The sequence below is a fragment of the Salmo trutta genome, chromosome 26 (genome assembly GCF_901001165.1).
Source record: "Salmo trutta chromosome 26, fSalTru1.1, whole genome shotgun sequence".
Taxonomy (NCBI): Eukaryota; Metazoa; Chordata; class Actinopteri; order Salmoniformes; family Salmonidae; genus Salmo; species Salmo trutta.
Window position 1 is genome coordinate 37,376,079 of NC_042982.1, and position 18,329 is coordinate 37,394,407.

The window sequence follows — 18,329 nt, forward strand, 5'->3', positions numbered from 1 at the left end:
AAATAACAGAGATAGACACAGAGAAACAGAGATCTGAAATGACAGAGATAGACACAGAGATCTGAAATGACAGAGACAGACAGAGAAACAGAGATCTGAAACGACAGAGACAGACACAGAGAAACAGAGATCTGAAACGACAGAGATAGACACAGAGAAACAGAGATCTGAAATGACAGAGACAGACACAGAGAAACAGAGATCTGAAACGACAGAGACACACACAGAGAAACCGAGATCTGAAACGACAGAGATAGACACAGAGAAAGAGCGAGAAGACATTGGATTGATTGAGAGTGGAATGTGGACATTTGGAATTCTAGGATGACTTACCTCTCGGGGGCGGTGTCTACCAGTGGGGAGGGACATAGCTGTAACCAGGTGTGCCCTGGGGCCGGTACTGTGGCATGGTGACGTGTTGGTGAGCACCCAGCTGAGCGTGCTGAGGCGTGGTCAACAGGGTTCCTACAGGACCACACACATCATCAGTGTAACATGTCATTTTCTCACTATTGTTTTGACCGTAACATTAGGGTCTATATGACGCAGACCAAACTAATACAACTTAAACCAAAAACACAATCATTTTAGCATAAGAATAACCCATTTTGCATTGGAAATGAAATAGAAAATGTTAAAAAAGGTGTTTAATATGAAAATATATTTCATGTTCACGTGATGTCAACATGACGTAGCCACATCAGCTTCCTCAGTCATCCGTCCTACCTGCACTCATAGCCATGGTGGTCCCGGCAACCATCCCCATGGCAGCCATTCCGTTGTTTCTAGGGGCTTGGACCGGGGCGGGGTAGAGGGCTGAGGGCATGCTGTTTGGCTGAACCACTGTGGTGTGGTGGATTACATGTGGCTGAGGCTGAGCAGCATACACAGGCTGGGTGTAATACGCCTACAGACACAGAGGCAGAGGTTAGAGTGTGTCTGTGGTAGTGTGTGTCTGTGTGTGTTGATGTGTGTGTGCATGTGAGTAGTGTGTTGATTTACATAGGGCTGGGCCGCATACACTGGCTGGCCATAATACGCTGCTGCCTACAGGGAGACAGAGAGAGAGGTTAGGGTGTGTGTGTGTGTGCTTATCAGTACATAAAGGTTCTACTGAGGGTAGATGTTGAGGGAGTAGGGTGTGTGTGTGTATGCTGAGGTTAGGATTGTATATAGGTGTGTGTGTGTGTTTGTATAGAAGCTGCTGAGGGTAGGAGTAGGGTGTGTGTGTGTGTGAAGGGTATGTGTGCTTACCTGTGCATATAAGTTCTGCAGGTTCTGCATGCTCTGCAGGTTCTGCATGCTCTGCTGGGGGTAGGCACTTCTGATGGGGTACATGGCTGTTTGGTAGGGGTTGGGGGAGGGGGAGTAGGGCGGGGGAGCTCCGTTCGTCTGGGTGGGGGGCACTTTATACGGAGTACCCGCTGTAGTGTATCCTACACACACACACACACACACACACACACACACACACACACACACACACACACACACACACACACACACACACACACACACAGAAAGAGAGAGATGAAACATAGTTCCAGCGGCCAAGACAGAGTAACACATCCTTCCTCTCAGTCCTAATGTAGTACCTTAGCAGTGTTCATTTCATCAACAACAACAATAATGACAAAAATATTTGTGAAACACCTATTTTTCAGTGGCAATTGACGAGACTTTAACTGACTAAATAGACCCAGAAAAAACAAACTAAATGAAAATTATTTCTGTTGACTAAAACGAGACAAAATCATCTCTGTGACTAAAATCAGACTACTAAATGGACTGGACAAGAGATTTTGGAGAGATTGAGAGCTTTTCAGAAACGACCCATAATGACCCCAACTATTACCCATAATGACCCCAACTATTACCCATAATGACCCCATAATATTACCCATAACGACCAATGATATTACCCATAATGACCCCAACTATTACCCATAATATTACCCATAATATTACGCATAATGTTACCCATAATGACCCATAATAACCCACTGGCTCTATGTTTTGTTTCTTTCTATCGTCCATTCATGAAGCATATTGTGGTCCGCTCTAAAACTAGGCTACTTGCAGACCTTGTTCAGTCATGTTACCTCATTAACTAGCTATTGCTAACAACCTGCATTCAGCAGCATGCAACGTTTTGGAACGTTCAGATAGACATATGGTATGTAGAACAAACATGCCTCTGACATGTTGAATAAGGAATAACGTTAGGTCTATTAGCAGAATTTCTATCTTCAAATATGTTGGTAGGACAAGGCTGTGTGTGGTTGTGCACATAAAAGTCAGTGATTTATGTTTACTATAGTTTAATGAGGCAACACAAGTTTGATGTGACTAAAATGAAAGGGCATTTAGTTGACTAAAATGGCCCACTGTTTTTGTCATTTTGACTACAACTAGAGTAAATTAAAAAAAAATAGTGCCAAAATGAACACTGCAATAGAATGCAATCCAGTCAGAGTATGACTAGTCAATGTCTCCTCCTAGTGGTGGAGCCTCATCACTACAGTCTCCTAGTGGTAAAACCTCATCACTACAGTCTCCTAGTGGCGGAGCCTCGTCACTACAGTCTCCTAGTGGCGGAGCCTCGTCACTACAGTCTCCTAGTGGCAGTGCCTCGTCACTACAGTCTCCTAGTGGCGGAGCCTCGTCACTACAGTCTCCTAGTGGCGGAGCCTCGTCACTACAGTCTCCTAGTGGCGGAGCCTCGTCACTACAGTCTCCTAGTGGCGGAGCCTCGTCACTACAGTCTCCTAGTGGCGGAGCCTCGTCACTACAGTCTCCTAGTGGCGGAGCCTCGTCACTACAGTCTCCTAGTGGCGGAGCCTCGTCACTACAGTCTCCTAGTGGCGGAGCCTCGTCACTACAGTCTCCTAGTGGCGGAGCCTCGTCACTACAGTCTCCTAGTGGCGGAGCCTCGTCACTAGTCTCCTAGTGGCGGAGCCTCGTCACTACAGTCTCCTAGTGGCGGAGCCTCGTCACTACAGTCTCCTAGTGGTAGTGCCTCATCACTACAGTCTCCTAGTGGTAGTGCCTCATCACTACAGTCTCCTAGTTGTAGACCCTCATCACTACAGTCTCCTAGTGGTGGAGCCTCATCACTACAGTCTCCTAGTGGTGGAGCCTCATCACTACAGTCTCCTAGTGGTGGAGCCTCGTCACTACAGTCTCCTAGTGGTAGTGCCTCATCACTACAGTCTCCTAGTGGCGGAGCCTCATCACTACAGTCTCCTAGTGGTAGTGCCTCATCACTACAGTCTCCTAGTGGCGGAGCCTCGTCACTAGTCTCCTAGTGGTAGTGCCTCATCACTACAGTCTCCTAGTGGCGGAGCCTCGTCACTACAGTCTCCTAGTGGTAGTGCCTCATCACTACAGTCTCCTAGTGGCGGAGCCTCATCACTACAGTCTCCTAGTGGTAGTGCCTCATCACTACAGTCTCCTAGTGGCGGAGCCTCGTCACTAGTCTCCTAGTGGTAGTGCCTCATCACTACAGTCTCCTAGTGGCGGAGCCTCGTCACTACAGTCTCCTAGTGGTAGTGCCTCATCACTACAGTCTCCTAGTGGTGGAGCCTCATCACTACAGTCTCCTAGTGGTAGTGCCTCATCACTACAGTCTCCTAGTGGTGGAGCCTCATCACTAGTCTCCTAGTGAAAGTCATCCAGTAAAATACTACTTGAGTAAAAGTCTTTGGTTTAAAATTCTGTATATTAAGCAAAGCAGACGGCACAATTTTCTTTTTTTTATTGACGGATAGTCAGGGGGCACATTCCAACACTCAGACAATTTACAAACGAAGCATGTGTTTAGTGAGTCCGTCAGAGCAGAGGCAGTAGGGATGATCAGGGATGTTCTCATGATAAGTGTGTGAATTGGACCAATTTCCTGTCAAAATGTAACGAATACTTTTGGCTGTCAGGGAAAATGTATGGAGTAAAAAGTACTTTATTTTCTTTAGGAATGTAGTGAAGTAAAAGTTGACAAAAATATAAATACTAAAGTAAAGTACAGATACTCCAAAAAACTCCTTAAGTAGTACTTTAATGTATTTTTACACCACTGAGTATAGGCATTAGGCAGGCATCTAAAATATTGCTTCCCCCTGTCCAGTATTTTCAGATTACAACAGGTAAAGGAGATGAAGCCACTGACATGATTCAGATCCACCACATGAATTACACAATATCTTATTAGCTACTTATATTGCTTTATGCTACATACATTAAACTATTAGGCTATATATAGAGGGTTATTGTGATGTGCCGATGGTTACCCTAGGACTGCTCTATAGACCTCTTTCTGTGTTTGCAAACAGTGCCCGCACGAGGCCGATGCGCGCAAGTTGGAGGGAGTTCTTATAGAACGGCAGCAACAAAAGCCTCTACTAACATGTTGCTTTTGAGTGCATTTCGTACTACTTTTGGATTATAATTGGATTTTAAGGCTCGAATGAATGTCCTGCTTAATATAATGTTTGTGTCATCATCGCAAATCAACTGCATTATACTTAAAAAACACTTCAACCAGTAAAATGGATCTTTGGCTAGCTTTTGTTACAGCCTACATCATTCTAGCTAACAACCGCTGCATCCAAAATAGTTATTTTGCAAAGATCACAACCAAATATAATCTTCAAGCAAATATAATCTTTAAGCAAGAAACAAAACATAATTGTAAGTGTACGAGAACCCAAGAAAGTGATTTTGTTTTGAAGTAATAGAACATAAATGTAGGCTATGTTGAATTGGTGCAGAAGGCGATGGCATCTTACTGCCGCCATGAGTCGCACACATCTGTGCATGACGTCAGTGTGTCGTGTGCTGGAAAAGGGTCTCTTTGTGTAGTACTCTGCTAGAACCACCAGGGGGAAAGCTGACTACTCTATACCAGGGGTCCCCAACCTTTTCTAGCATGAAAGCTACTTTAAAATAATGAAATATGTTGCGAGCTCATTCGAGCTTTCAAATAGGCACATTCTCTTCTCTCCTGGGTCCTTAGCGTACAAGAGAAAGTAGTGCAGTGTTTTCTGTCAATATACCTGTTCAAATAATGGTTAATAAACAACTCTAAGGGGGTCCTATAAAATCAGAGTTTTATATATTCCCAAATTATGTTGTTTTCTCAGTTTTACATTTCCTGGTTTTAGATCGTTTTTATATTTCACTCTCAAAATTACAATTGTTTATAGAGAAAATATGCAATTGGATGTTCTGAGTCCATGTCAAAGCTTAAATAAAACGAACACGTTTAGATTTGAGTGTAATTCCCCTTTAATTGCGCATCTGGCCCTTTAATTGCTCGTCTAACGTGTGAGGAATGTGCCGGTCTAGTGATGGTTCTGTACTGCTGCTCATTTCATAGCAAAGTTCAAATAATAGATAAATGATAAACACTGAACAAAAATATAAATGCAACATGTAAAGTGTTGGTCCCATGTTTCATGAGCTGAAATAAAAGATCCCAGAAATGTTCCATACGCACAAAAAGCTTATTTCTCTCCAATGTTGTGTACAAATTTGTTTACATCCCTGTTAGAGAGCATTTCCCCTTCGCCAAGATAATCCATCCACCTGACAGGTGTGGCATATCAAGAAGCTGATTAAACAGCATGATCATTACACAGGTGTACCTTGTGCTGGGGACAATTAAAGGCCACTAAAATGTGCAGTTTTGTCACACAACACAATGCCACAGATGTCTCAAGTTGAGGGAGCGTGCAATTGGCATACTGACTGCAGGAATGCCCACGAGAGCTGTTGCCAGACAATTGAAGGTTAATTTCACTACCATAAGCCGCTGCCAATGTCGTTTTAGAGAATTTGGCAGTATGCCCAACTGGCCTCAAACTGCAGACCACGTGAATGGCGTCGTGTTGGCGAGCGGTTTGCTGATGTCAATGTTGTGAACGGAGTGCTGCATGGTGGTGGTGGAGTTATGGTATGGGCAACGAACACAATTGCATTTTATTGATGGCAATTTGAATGCACAGAGATACTGTGATGAGATCCTGAGACCCATTGTCGTGCCATTCATCCACTGCCATCACCTCATGTTTCAGCATGATAATGCACGGCCCCATGTCGCAGGTATCTGTACACAATTCCAGGAAACTGAAAATGTCCCAGTTCTTCCATGGCCTGCATATTCACCAGACATGTCACCCATTGAGCACGTTTGGGATGCTCCGAATTGATGTGTACGACAGCGTGTTCCAGTTCCCGCCAATATCAAGCAACTTCACACAGCCATTGAAGAGGAGTGGGACAACATTCCACAGGCCACAATCCCTATCTTTTTATAAGGTATCTGTGACCAACAGATGCATATCTGTATTCCCAGTTATGTGAAATCCATAGATTAGTGCCTAATGAATTTATTTCAATTGACTGATTTCCTTAAATGAACTGTAACTTAGTAAAATCTTTGTAATTGTTGCATGTTGCATTTTTGTTCAGTATACTTATTATATAATTCTGCCAGGTAAGCCTACTTTGCAGTTATCATTTAATTGAGAAGGTCAACCTACATCAACTGGCTATAGACAGACTGATAGACAAACGTGTGCATCACGGACAGACAGGGGCAATATTTATGGAAATGAATTGGCAGATTTTGAGTTAAGTTTGGTTTTTTAGCAAATAGTGGCTAACCGGGGGTGGGATAAAGTCAATGTTGCGTTGATTAGATAAAAGCTGGAAGCTTGCGCTGTCTGATACTTATGAGATTTGATTGACAGTTCGCAGTGGAAAACGTAAAAAAATTGCATGTACTTTCAGAATTGTTTGGTGAGCTACTCATTTGTGGGATGCGAGCTACTGGTGGTTCCCGATTGACCTGTTGGGGACCCCTGCTCTATAGTTTGTGTAGTACACGAGTAGTACTTTGAGTAGTACTCTATTAGAACCACCAGGGGGCAGCTGACTTGTGTAGTACTTTGTGTAGTAATCTGTTTGAACCACCAGGGGGCAGTTGACTTGTGTAGTAATCTGTTAGAACCACCAGGGGGCAGTTGACTTGTGTAGTACTTTGTGTAGTAATCTGTTAGAACCACCAGGGGGCAGCTGACTTGTGTAGTACTTTGTGTAGTAATCTGTTTGAACCACCAGGGGGCAGTTGACTTGTGTAGTACTTTGTGTAGTAATCTGTTAGAACCACCAGGGGGCAGCTGAAGATCATGCTGTGCTGCTCAGAGGATTATAGAACACAAAGCCAAGGACACAGGAACAAAGAGAGCGAGAGATGCTGAGGAGCTCCACCGTGCATCACCATCAGCCAGCTCTGAATGGCAGTTACACAAGCATCAGCGTGCAGCCGATATCAGTCTGTGTTATTGTGTCCAGTCTGAAGGCCATGGGTGAATTAATATTACGTGGACAATATATTAATCAAGATGTTGCCCTCAAAATATGACCTGCGGGGGGGTAGGCTATTCAGAACGTTGAAGTCTAGTGCTGTAGAAGAAAACACGTAGTCCACAAGTAACCGCCAGAGAATCACTAGGGCCGGAAGGTGGAGATGAGACAAGGTTGTTAGCTACAGATTCCAGGAAAAGAAAATGAAAAGCCACTTGCAGCTCCGATGCAATCATTTATTCGCTAACGTTTCAACAGCAAGCTGTCTTCTCCAGGGTAGCTTTAGATTTCTACCAAACAATCCTTGGCCAAACCTTGGACACAATCACCTGAACTGTACACATACACACTGACGTCCTAGTGGGCCTGCTGTTCCACTAACACAGTGTGTGTGGAGCATGAGGACCACTGCTAGCCCATCTGCTGTGGACACAGACAGGGGGACAAACCCTCCCATCAGGGAAGCTGTCAGTCACTATCACTCAGACCTTCAGAATAGAAACTGGCCAGCAATGCTTTTACCCTCCACCTTCTAGACCAGGGATGGGCAACTTTGATGTGGGTGGGAGCCACAAAAAAGCTGAACTCATCACCAGGGGCCACAGTTGCATCCATCCATTTGGTCTGCGTGCTCACATCCATTTGGTATAGGTTGGAGAATTGTTCGGAGTTCTTAAAATGATATCTGAGTGAGACTGACTAACAAAATGAATGGGGGCCCCCCCGGCCGGTAATTCGACCATGATTACTGAGTTTAGATAGCTGGCCGCTAGGCTAACTTAACAATCTAAAACATGTTAGCTGACATGGGTTAATTGAGTGACTGACATAAAAAGAGAAAAACTGCTGATACACAACCACATTTCTAAATTCCACCTTGTGTATTCTACTATTCTAACTCTCGACAGTCAATTTAGACCGCGACTGATCTGATTGACAGCTACAGCAGTAACTCCTCTACTTCCTAGAGCTAGCTGACAGCTACAGTAGTAGCTCTACCTCCTAGAGCTAGCTGACAGCTACAGTAGTAACTACTTCCTACAGCTAGCTGACAGCTACAGTAGTAACTCTACCTCCTAGAGCTAGCCGACAGCTACAAGAGTAACTCCTCTACTTCCTAGAGCTAGCCGACAGCTACAGGAGTAACTCCTCTACCTCCTAGAGCTAGCCGACAGCTACAGTAGTAACTCCTCTACCTCCTAGAGCTAGCCGACAGCTACAGTAGTAACTCTACCTCCTAGAGCTAGCCGACAGCTACAGGAGTAACTCCACTACTTCCTAGAGCTAGCCGACAGCTACAGTAGTAACTCTACCTCCTAGAGCTAGCCGACAGCTACAGGAGTAACTCCACTACCTCCTAGAGCTAGCCGACAGCTACAGTAGTAACTCTACCTCCTAGAGCTAGCCGACAGCTACAGTAGAAACTCCTCTACCTCCTAGAGCTAGCCGACAGCTACAGTAGTAACTCTACCTCCTAGAGCTAGCCGACAGCTACAGTAGTAACTCTACCTCCTAGAGCTAGCCGACAGCTACAGTAGTAACTCTACCTCCTAGAGCTAGCCGACAGCTACAGTAGTAACTCTACCTCCTAGAGCTAGCCGACAGCTACAGTAGTAACTCCTCTACTTCCTAGAGCTAGCCGACAGCTACAGTAGTAACGCCTCTACTTCCTAGAGCTAGCCGACAGCTACAGGAGTAACTCCTCTACTTCCTAGAGCTAGCCGACAGCTACAGGAGTAACTCCTCTACTTCCTAGAGCTAGCCGACAGCTACAGGAGTAACTTCTCTACTTCCTAGAGCTAGCCGACAGCTACAGTAGTAACTCTACCTCCTAGAGCTAGCCGACAGCTACAGTAGTAACTCTACCTCCTAGAGCTAGCTGACAGCTACAGTAGTAACTCTACTTCCTAGAGCTAGCCGACAGCTACAGTAGTAACTCCTCTACTTCCTAGAGCTAGCCGACAGCTACAGGAGTAACTCTACCTCCTAGAGCTAGCCGACAGCTACAGTAGTAACTCTACCTCCTAGTGCTAGCTGACAGCTACAGTAGTAACTCTACCTCCTAGAGTTAGCTGACAGCTACAGTAGTAACTACCTCCTAGAGCTAGCTGACAGCTACAGTAGTAACTACCTCCTAGAGCTAGCTGACAGCTACAGTAGTAACTCTACCTCCTAGAGCTAGCTGACAGCTACAGTAGTAACTCTACCTCCTAGAGCTAGCTGACAGCTACAGTAGTAACTCTACCTCCTAGAGCTAGCTGACAGCTACAGTAGTAACTACCTCCAAGAGGTTGGGCGTGTGTGTGTTTTCTTACCCGGTCCGGGTACCCTGGACTACCTGTTTGGTAGAGGTTGGGTGTGTGTGTGTGTTCTTACCCGGTGGGTACCCTGGACTACCTGTTTGGTAGAGGTTGGGTGTGTGTGTGTGTGTTCTTACCCGGTGGGTATCCTGGACTACCTGTTTGGTAGAGGTTGGGTGTGTGTGTGTGTTCTTACCCGGTGGGTACCCTGGACTACCCGTTTGGTAGAGGTTGGGTGTTTGTTCTTACCCGGTGGGTACCCTGGACTACCTGTTTGGTAGAGGTTGGGTGTGTTTTCTTACCCGGTGGGTACCCTGGACTACCCGTTTGGTAGAGGTTGGGTGTGTGTGTGTGTTCTTACCCGGTGGGTACCCTGGACTACCCGTTTGGTAGAGGTTGGGTGTGTAGGTGGGAGCAGCAGTGGGGTAACCTCCTGGGTAGCCTACAGACACAAGACAAGAGAGAGTCTTAAGGCGCCCGCATGCTTCCCATCTGAAACAGTTTGTGCATATATTTTGAGAATTTTTGTTTGTTTTGGTCTCTGGCAAGTTTTTTTCCGGCTGTTTGTGCACAAGCCAAAGTTCGGTAGCCGAAGTCCACGCCCTTTCGTCGATGATTGGTCACCAGTAGGGATTCTTCAATTAGGTGTTTGTTGTCATTCAACAAGAGACAACACATTTTTACACTTGAAAAATACGGCACCAAACATCTTAGATGTAAAATTTAGCGATTAAGACCTCCCCAGCAAAAAACGTCAACAACTAACGACATATTTCTTGATTGATCTTAGATTGACTATTTTGAGGAAATGCACCTGATTATGTTGTTGGTATGGCATCTCAAGGAGGGACAAACAGTATTAGTACCCTTTTCTTCTTGTTTTTCAAAGGAACATATTTTAAGGGAGTATGAGTTCCTAGCCGAGTTCTGCTGGGAGCAAACCCAACCTATGTATGCTGGCGCCTTGAGAGAGCGAGACACCAGTAGGTAGAGAATGGGTAGTTACTGAGCAGGATGTGCACAGATGGTGATCATAACACATTGTCTGTCTCAATAACACACACTCGGATGAACGCAACACACACACACTGGCATTCAACACACTCGTGTAAACGTTGACATAGGAATAGATGCATACAAAGGAACCCCTTAACCTAAGACACACAGCTATGACCTGCAGGGAGGGGTGTGTGTGTATATAAGGCCTATATCTCTGTCTTAATGTATGTATGCATATGGCTCTAAAACACAGCAGGAGGGGGAGAGCTCTCATGCTGAGTTAACACCTGTGTCTGTCTCTGTGTGTGTGTGTCTGTGTGTGTGTGTGTGTGTCTATGTGTGTGTCTGTGTGTAGACAGAACATAGTGCCTGTGTCACAAAGAAAAGAAAAGGAGAGCCGCACACACTAGGAGCTCAGATGCAATAATTGAATAACCAAGTATCCAACCGTCTTCATCTGGGAATTATACCCTGATGACGACAGCTTGGTCTGTCATTATACCCTGATGACGACAGCTTGGTCTGTCATTATACCCTGATGAAGACAGCTTGGTCTGTCATTATACCCTGATGACGACAGCTTGGTCTGTCATTATACCCTGATGACGACAGCTTGGTCTGTCATTATACCCTGATGAAGACAGCTTGGTCTGTCATTATACCCTGATGACGACAGCTTGGTCTGTCATTATACCCTGATGACGACAGCTTGGTCTGTCATTATACCCTGATGACGACAGCTTGGTCTGTCATTATACCCTGATGACGACAGCTTGGTCTGTCATTATACCCTGATGAAGACAGCTTGGTCTGTCATTATACCCTGATGAAGACAGCTTGGTCTGTCATTATACCCTGATGACGACAGCTTGGTCTGTCATTATACCCTGATGAAGACAGCTTGGTCTGTCATTATACCCTGATGAAGACAGCTTGGTCTGTCATTATACCCTGATGAAGACAGCTTGGTCTGTCATTATACCCTGATGACGACAGCTTGGTCTGTCATTATATTATACCCTGATGAAGACAGCTTGGTCTGTCATTATACCCTGATGAAGACAGCTTGGTCTGTCATTATACCCTGATGAAGACAGCTTGGTCTGTCATTATACCCTGATGAAGACAGCTTGGTCTGTCATTATACCCTGATGACGACAGCTTGGTCTGTCATTATACCCTGATGACGACAGCTTGGTCTGTCATTATACCCTGATGAAGACAGCTTGGTCTGTCATTATACCCTGATGAAGACAGCTTGGTCTGTCATTATACCCTGATGAAGACAGCTTGGTCTGTCATTATACCCTGATGAAGACAGCTTGGTCTGTCATTATACCCTGATGACGACAGCTTGGTCTGTCATTATACCCTGATGAAGACAGCTTGGTCTGTCATTATACCCTGATGACGACAGCTTGGTCTGTCATTATACCCTGATGAAGACAGCTTGGTCTGTCATTATACCCTGATGACGACAGCTTGGTCTGTCATTATACCCTGATGACGACAGCTTGGTCTGTCATTATACCCTGATGACGACAGCTTGGTCTGTCATTATACCCTGATGACGACAGCTTGGTCTGTCATTATACCCTGATGAAGACAGCTTGGTCTGTCATTATACCCTGATGAAGACAGCTTGGTCTGTCATTATACCCTGATGAAGACAGCTTGGTCTGTCATTATACCCTGATGACGACAGCTTGGTCTGTCATTATACCCTGATGAAGACAGCTTGGTCTGTCATTATACCCTGATGACGACAGCTTGGTCTGTCATTATACCCTGATGACGACAGCTTGGTCTGTCATTATACCCTGATGAAGACAGCTTGGTCTGTCATTATACCCTGATGACGACAGCTTGGTCTGTCATTATACCCTGATGACGACAGCTTGGTCTGTCATTATACCCTGATGACGACAGCTTGGTCTGTCATTATACCCTGATGAAGACAGCTTGGTCTGTCATTATACCCTGATGAAGACAGCTTGGTCTGTCATTATACCCTGATGAAGACAGCTTGGTCTGTCATTATACCCTGATGACGACAGCTTGGTCTGTCATTATACCCTGATGAAGACAGCTTGGTCTGTCATTATACCCTGATGACGACAGCTTGGTCTGTCATTATACCCTGATGACGACAGCTTGGTCTGTCATTATACCCTGATGAAGACAGCTTGGTCTGTCATTATACCCTGATGACGACAGCTTGGTCTGTCATTATACCCTGATGACGACAGCTTGGTCTGTCATTATACCCTGATGACGACAGCTTGGTCTGTCATTATACCCTGATGACGACAGCTTGGTCTGTCATTATACTGATGACGACAGCTTGGTCTGTCATTATACCCTGATGACGACAGCTTGGTCTGTCATTATACCCTGATGAAGACAGCTTGGTCTGTCATTATACCCTGATGACGACAGCTTGGTCTGTCATTATACCCTGATGAAGACAGCTTGGTCTGTCATTATACCCTGATGAAGACAGCTTGGTCTGTCATTATACCCTGATGAAGACAGCTTGGTCTGTCATTATACCCTGATGAAGACAGCTTGGTCTGTCAGAACGTTGGATACCAGGTTATTACATTATTGTATCTGAGCTCCTTTAATTTGTCAAGTGTTCTACTCCGCTAGCCAGCACCTCGCCTGAACAGGTGTGTTTCTTTCGCCTCCAGATTAGCCTGTGTCACAAAGAATTATTGTATCTGAGCTCCTTTAATTTGTCAAGTGTTCTACTCCGCTAGCCAGCACCTCGCCTGAACAGGTGTGTTTCTTTCGCCTCCAGATTAGCCTGTGTCACAAAGAACACACTGCAAAGTGCATAAACACATGCAGATAGTATCCTGATGTTTTGTTCAGCAGTCTACAGCAGGTTGAATAGTGTCGGTTCTAACTGTTCATTACACACACAAACACATATGGTTAACACACTGTCTGGTCCCAGTTGTCTGGTTGTGTGAAACACCTAAGAAGACAGCTAATTGTCTCACCAATTAGCAGACATTACAACCCCCCACTCTAACCACTAACGAGACACTGTGTCGGAGGAGGGTGAGAAATGAGAGGGGGAAGGGGAGGGAACGATGAATAAGAGAGTGTAAATGAAGGAAGTAGACACAGAAGAACAGGAAGAGAGAAAGAGGATATATAGTATGTACACTATATATACACACAAAGGTAGGTGAAATTAGTGGATTCGGTTATTTCATCCACCTGTTGCTGACAGGTGTATAAAAATCAAGCACACAGCCATGCAATATCCACAAACATCAGCAGTAGAATGGCCTTACTGAAGAGCTCAGTGGCTTTCAACGTGGCACCGTCATAGGATACCACCTAACAAGTCAGTTCGTCACATTTCTGCCCTGCTAGAGCTGCCCCGGTCAACTGCAAGTGCTGTTATTGTGAAGTGGAAACATCAAGGAGCAACAACGGCTAAGCCGCAAAGTGGTAGGCCACACAAGCTCACAGAACGGGACCGCCGAGTGCTGAAGATCATCCTTGGTTGCAGCACTCACTACCGAGTTCCAAACTGCCTCTGGAAGCAACGTCAGCACAAGAACTGTTCGTCGGGAGCTTCATGAAATGGATTTCCATGGCCGAGCAGCCGCACTCAAGCCTAATGCCAAGCGTCGGCTGGAGTGGTGTAAAGCTCGCTGCCATTGGACTCTGGAGCAGTGGAAACGCGTTCTCTGGAGTGATGAATCATGTTTCACCATCTGGCAGTCCGACGACAAATCTGGGTTTGGCGGATGCCAGGAGAACCGTATCTGCCCCAATGCATAGAGCCAACTGTAAAGTTTGGTGGAGGAGGAATAATGGTCTGGGGATGTTTTTCATGGTTTGGACCTCTTAGTTCCAGTGAAGGGAAATCGTAATGCAAAACACCAGTCTCAACATCAACAGTGAAGAGGCGACTCCGGGATGCTGGCCTTCTAGGCAGAGTTAAAGAAAAAGCCATATCTCAGACTGGCCAATAAAAATTAAATATTAACATGGGCAAATGAACACAGTCACTGGACAGAGGAACTCTGCCTAGAAGGCCAGCATCACTGTTGACGTTGAGACTGGTGTTTTGCGGGTACTATATAATGAAGCACCCAGTGGAGGACTTGTGAGGCGTCTGTTTCTCAAACTGCTTCTATTCTGGTCAGAGCCAGTTTGCGCTGTTCTGTGAATGGAGTAGTACACAGCATTATATGAGATATTCAGTTTCTTGGCAATTTCTCGCATGGAATAGCCTTAATTTCTCAGAACAAGAATAGACTGACGAGTTTCAGAAGAAAGATTTTGAGCCTATAATCGAACCCACAAATGCTGATACTCCAGATACTCAACTAGTCTAAAGGCCAGTTTTATTGCTTCTTTAAATCAGAACAACAGTTTTTAGCTGTGCTAGCATAATTGCAAACGGGTTTTCTAATGATCAATTAGCCTTTTAAAATGATCAACTTGGATTAGCTAACACAACGTGCCATTGGAACACAGGAGTGATGGTTGCTGATAATGGGCCTCTGTACGCCTATGTAGATATTCCATTCAAAATCAGCCATTTCCAGCTACAATATTAATTTACAACATTAACAATGTCTACACTGTATTTCTGATCAATTTTATGTTATATTAATAGACACATTTTTTTGCTTTTCTTAAAAAAAAAAGACATTTCTAAGTGACCCCAAACTTTTGAACGGTAGTGTACAGTACCAGTCAAAAGTTTGTACACACCTACTCATTCCAGGGTTTTTCTTAATTTTGACTATTTTCGACATTGTAAAATAATAGTGAAGACATCAAACTATGAAATAACACAAATGGAATCATGTAGAAACCAAAAAAGTGTGGTCCAACTCATCCCAAACCATCTCAATTGGGTTGAGGTCAGATGATTGTGGAGGCCAGGTCATCTGATGCATCACTCCATCACTCTCCTTCTCGGTCAAATAGTCCTTACACAGCCTGGGGGTATGTTTGGGTCATTGTCTTGTTGAAAAACAAATTATAGTCCCACTAAGTGCAAATCAGATGGGATGGCGTATCGCTGCAGAATGCTGAGATATATGCCTGGAATCGAAATAAATCACCAACAACTCCTCCTCCATGCTTCACGGTGAGAACCACGCTTGCGGAAATAATCTGCTCACCTACTCTGTATCTCACAAAGACACGGCGGTTGGAACCAAAAATCTCAAATTTGGACCAAAGGGCAGTTTTCCACAAGTCTAATGTACATTACTCATGTTTCGTGGCCCAAGCAAGTCTGTTCTTCTTATTGGCGTCTTTAGTAGTGGTTTCTTTGCAGCAATTCGACTATGAAGTCTAAGGACCCTGGGACTAAACACCCCCCTCTGCAACTGGATCCTGGACTTCCTGACGGGCCGCCCCCAGGTGGTAAGGGTAGATAACAACACATCCGTCACGCTGATCCTCAACACGGGGGCCCCTCAGGGGTGCGTGCTCAGTTCTCTCCTGTACTCCCTGTTCACTCGTGACTGTACGGCCAGGCACGACTCCAACACCATCATTAAGTTTGCCGATAACACAACTGTCTCAGCCTTCAGTATTTACGCTGCAATAGTTTATGTGTCGGGGGGCTAGGGTCAGTCTGTTATATCTAGAGTATTTCTCCTGTCTTATCCGGTGTCCTGTGTGAATTTAAGCATGCTCTCTCTAATTCTCTCTCTTTTTCTCTCTCTCTCTCTTTCTTTCGGAGGACCTGAGCCCTAGGACCTGATGACTCCTTGCTGTCCCCAGTCCACCTGGTCGTGCTGCTGCTCCAGTTTCAACTGATCTGCCTGCGACTATGGAAACCTGACCTGTTCACGGGACGTGCTACCTTGTCCCAGACCTGCTGTTTTCAACTCTCAAGAGCGGTATTGATACTCTGAATGATCGGTTAACATCCCATAACATCCCTGTTATATCTGGAGTATTTATCCTGTCTTATCCGGTCTCCTGTGTTAATTTAAGTATGCTCCCTCTAATTCTCTCTTTCTCTCTCTCTGAGGACCTGAGCCCTAGGACCATGCCTCAGGACTACCTGACATGATGACTCCTTGCTGTCCCCAGTCCACCTGGCCGTGCTGCTGCTCCAGTTTCAAATGTTCTGCCTGCGGCTATGGAACCCTGACCTGTTCACCGGACGTGCTACCTGTCCCAGACCTGCTGTTTTCAACTCTCTAGAGACAGCAGGAGCGGTAGAGATACTCTCAATGATCAGCTATGAAAAGCCAACTGACATTTACTCTTGAGGTGCTGACTTGTTGCACCCTCGACAACTACTGTGATTATTATTATTTGACCATGCTGGTCATCTATGAACATTTGAACATCTTGGCCATGTTCTGTTATAATCTCCACCCAGCACAGCCAGAAGAGGACTGGCCACCCCTCATTGCCTGGTTCCTCTAGGTTTCTTCCTAGGTTTTGGCCTTTCTAGGGAGTTTTTCCTAGCCACCGTGCTTCTACACCTGCATTGCTTGCTGTTTGGGGTTTTAGGCTGGGTTTCTGTACAGCACTTTGAGATATCAGCTGATGTAAGAAGGGCTATATAAATACATTTGATTTGATTGTGAATGGTACCATCACACTGACATACAGGCCCAGTCATAACATCCCTGTTATAGTGAATGGTACCATCACACCCATACAGGCCCAGTCATAACATCACTGTTGTAGTGAACGGTACCATCACACCCATACAGACCCAGTCATAACATCCCTGTTATAGTGACTGGTACCATCACACCCATACAGGCCCAGTCATAACATCCCTGTTATAGTGAATGGTACCATCACACCCATACAGACCCAGTCATAACATCCCTGTTATAGTGAATGGTACCATCACACCCATACAGTCCCAGTCATAACATCCCTGTTATAGTGAATGGTACCATCACACAAATACAGGCCCAGTCATAACATCCCTGTTATAGTGAATGGTACCATCACACCCATACAGGCCCAGTCATAACATCCCTGTTATAGTGAATGGTACCATCACACCCATACAGGCCCAGTCATAACATCACTGTTGTAGTGAATGGTACCATCACACCCATACAGGCCCAGTCATAACATCCCTGTTATAGTGAATGGTACCATCACACAAATACAGGCCCAGTCATAACATCCCTGTTATAGTGAATGGTACCATCACACCCATACAGGCCCAGTCATAACATCCCTGTTATAGTGACTGGTACCATCACACCCATACAGGCCCAGTCATAACATCCCTGTTATAGTGACTGGTACCATCACACCCATACAGACCCAGTCATAACATCCCTGTTATAGTGAATGGCTGTCATACTATGATTGTAGAGGAGACGGTTGTAGAGGAGACTGATAGATCTGAACGGGTCACTTCCTGAATGTCTGCTGTCAGCGTAGGGATTAGGAGTGTGAACGTTTAAACGTTAAAACTTTTAAACGAACGACTGGGATCGTTAATGTAAAGTAAAATCCTTAAGGGAATTTTATTATTTATTTTACCAAATTAAAAATCACAGTGCAGCCGTCTGGCCTGCTCTATCTCTTTGCTAACGATGCCAGTGTGTGTACAGTCTGTTGCGTGTAGAATACCCTTTGCCTATTCAGTAATGATAGGTTTTGCTTTACTGAAGTTGCGAGACATTACAA

General features: G+C 45.1%; 1 protein-coding gene across 3 annotated transcripts in view; it reads right to left on the minus strand.

Moving 5' to 3' along the window:
- LOC115163737 (myelin-associated neurite-outgrowth inhibitor) overlaps window positions 1-18,329 on the minus strand; it is a 46,040-nt gene that overhangs the window by 1,013 nt on the left and 26,698 nt on the right. For 2 of the 3 annotated variants that reach the window (XM_029715893.1, XM_029715890.1), the window contains 5 exons: window positions 10,027-10,107; window positions 1,255-1,436; window positions 1,003-1,047; window positions 727-907; window positions 334-465 (listed from right to left, as the gene is read on the minus strand). In XM_029715893.1, coding sequence (XP_029571753.1) covers window positions 350-465; window positions 727-907; window positions 1,003-1,047; window positions 1,255-1,436; window positions 10,027-10,107 — 605 coding nt within the window. In that variant the 3' untranslated portion in view covers window positions 334-349. The remainder of the gene's footprint in view (window positions 1-333; window positions 466-726; window positions 908-1,002; window positions 1,048-1,254; window positions 1,437-10,026; window positions 10,108-18,329) is intronic. The other variant, XM_029715892.1, reaches the window with a different exon arrangement.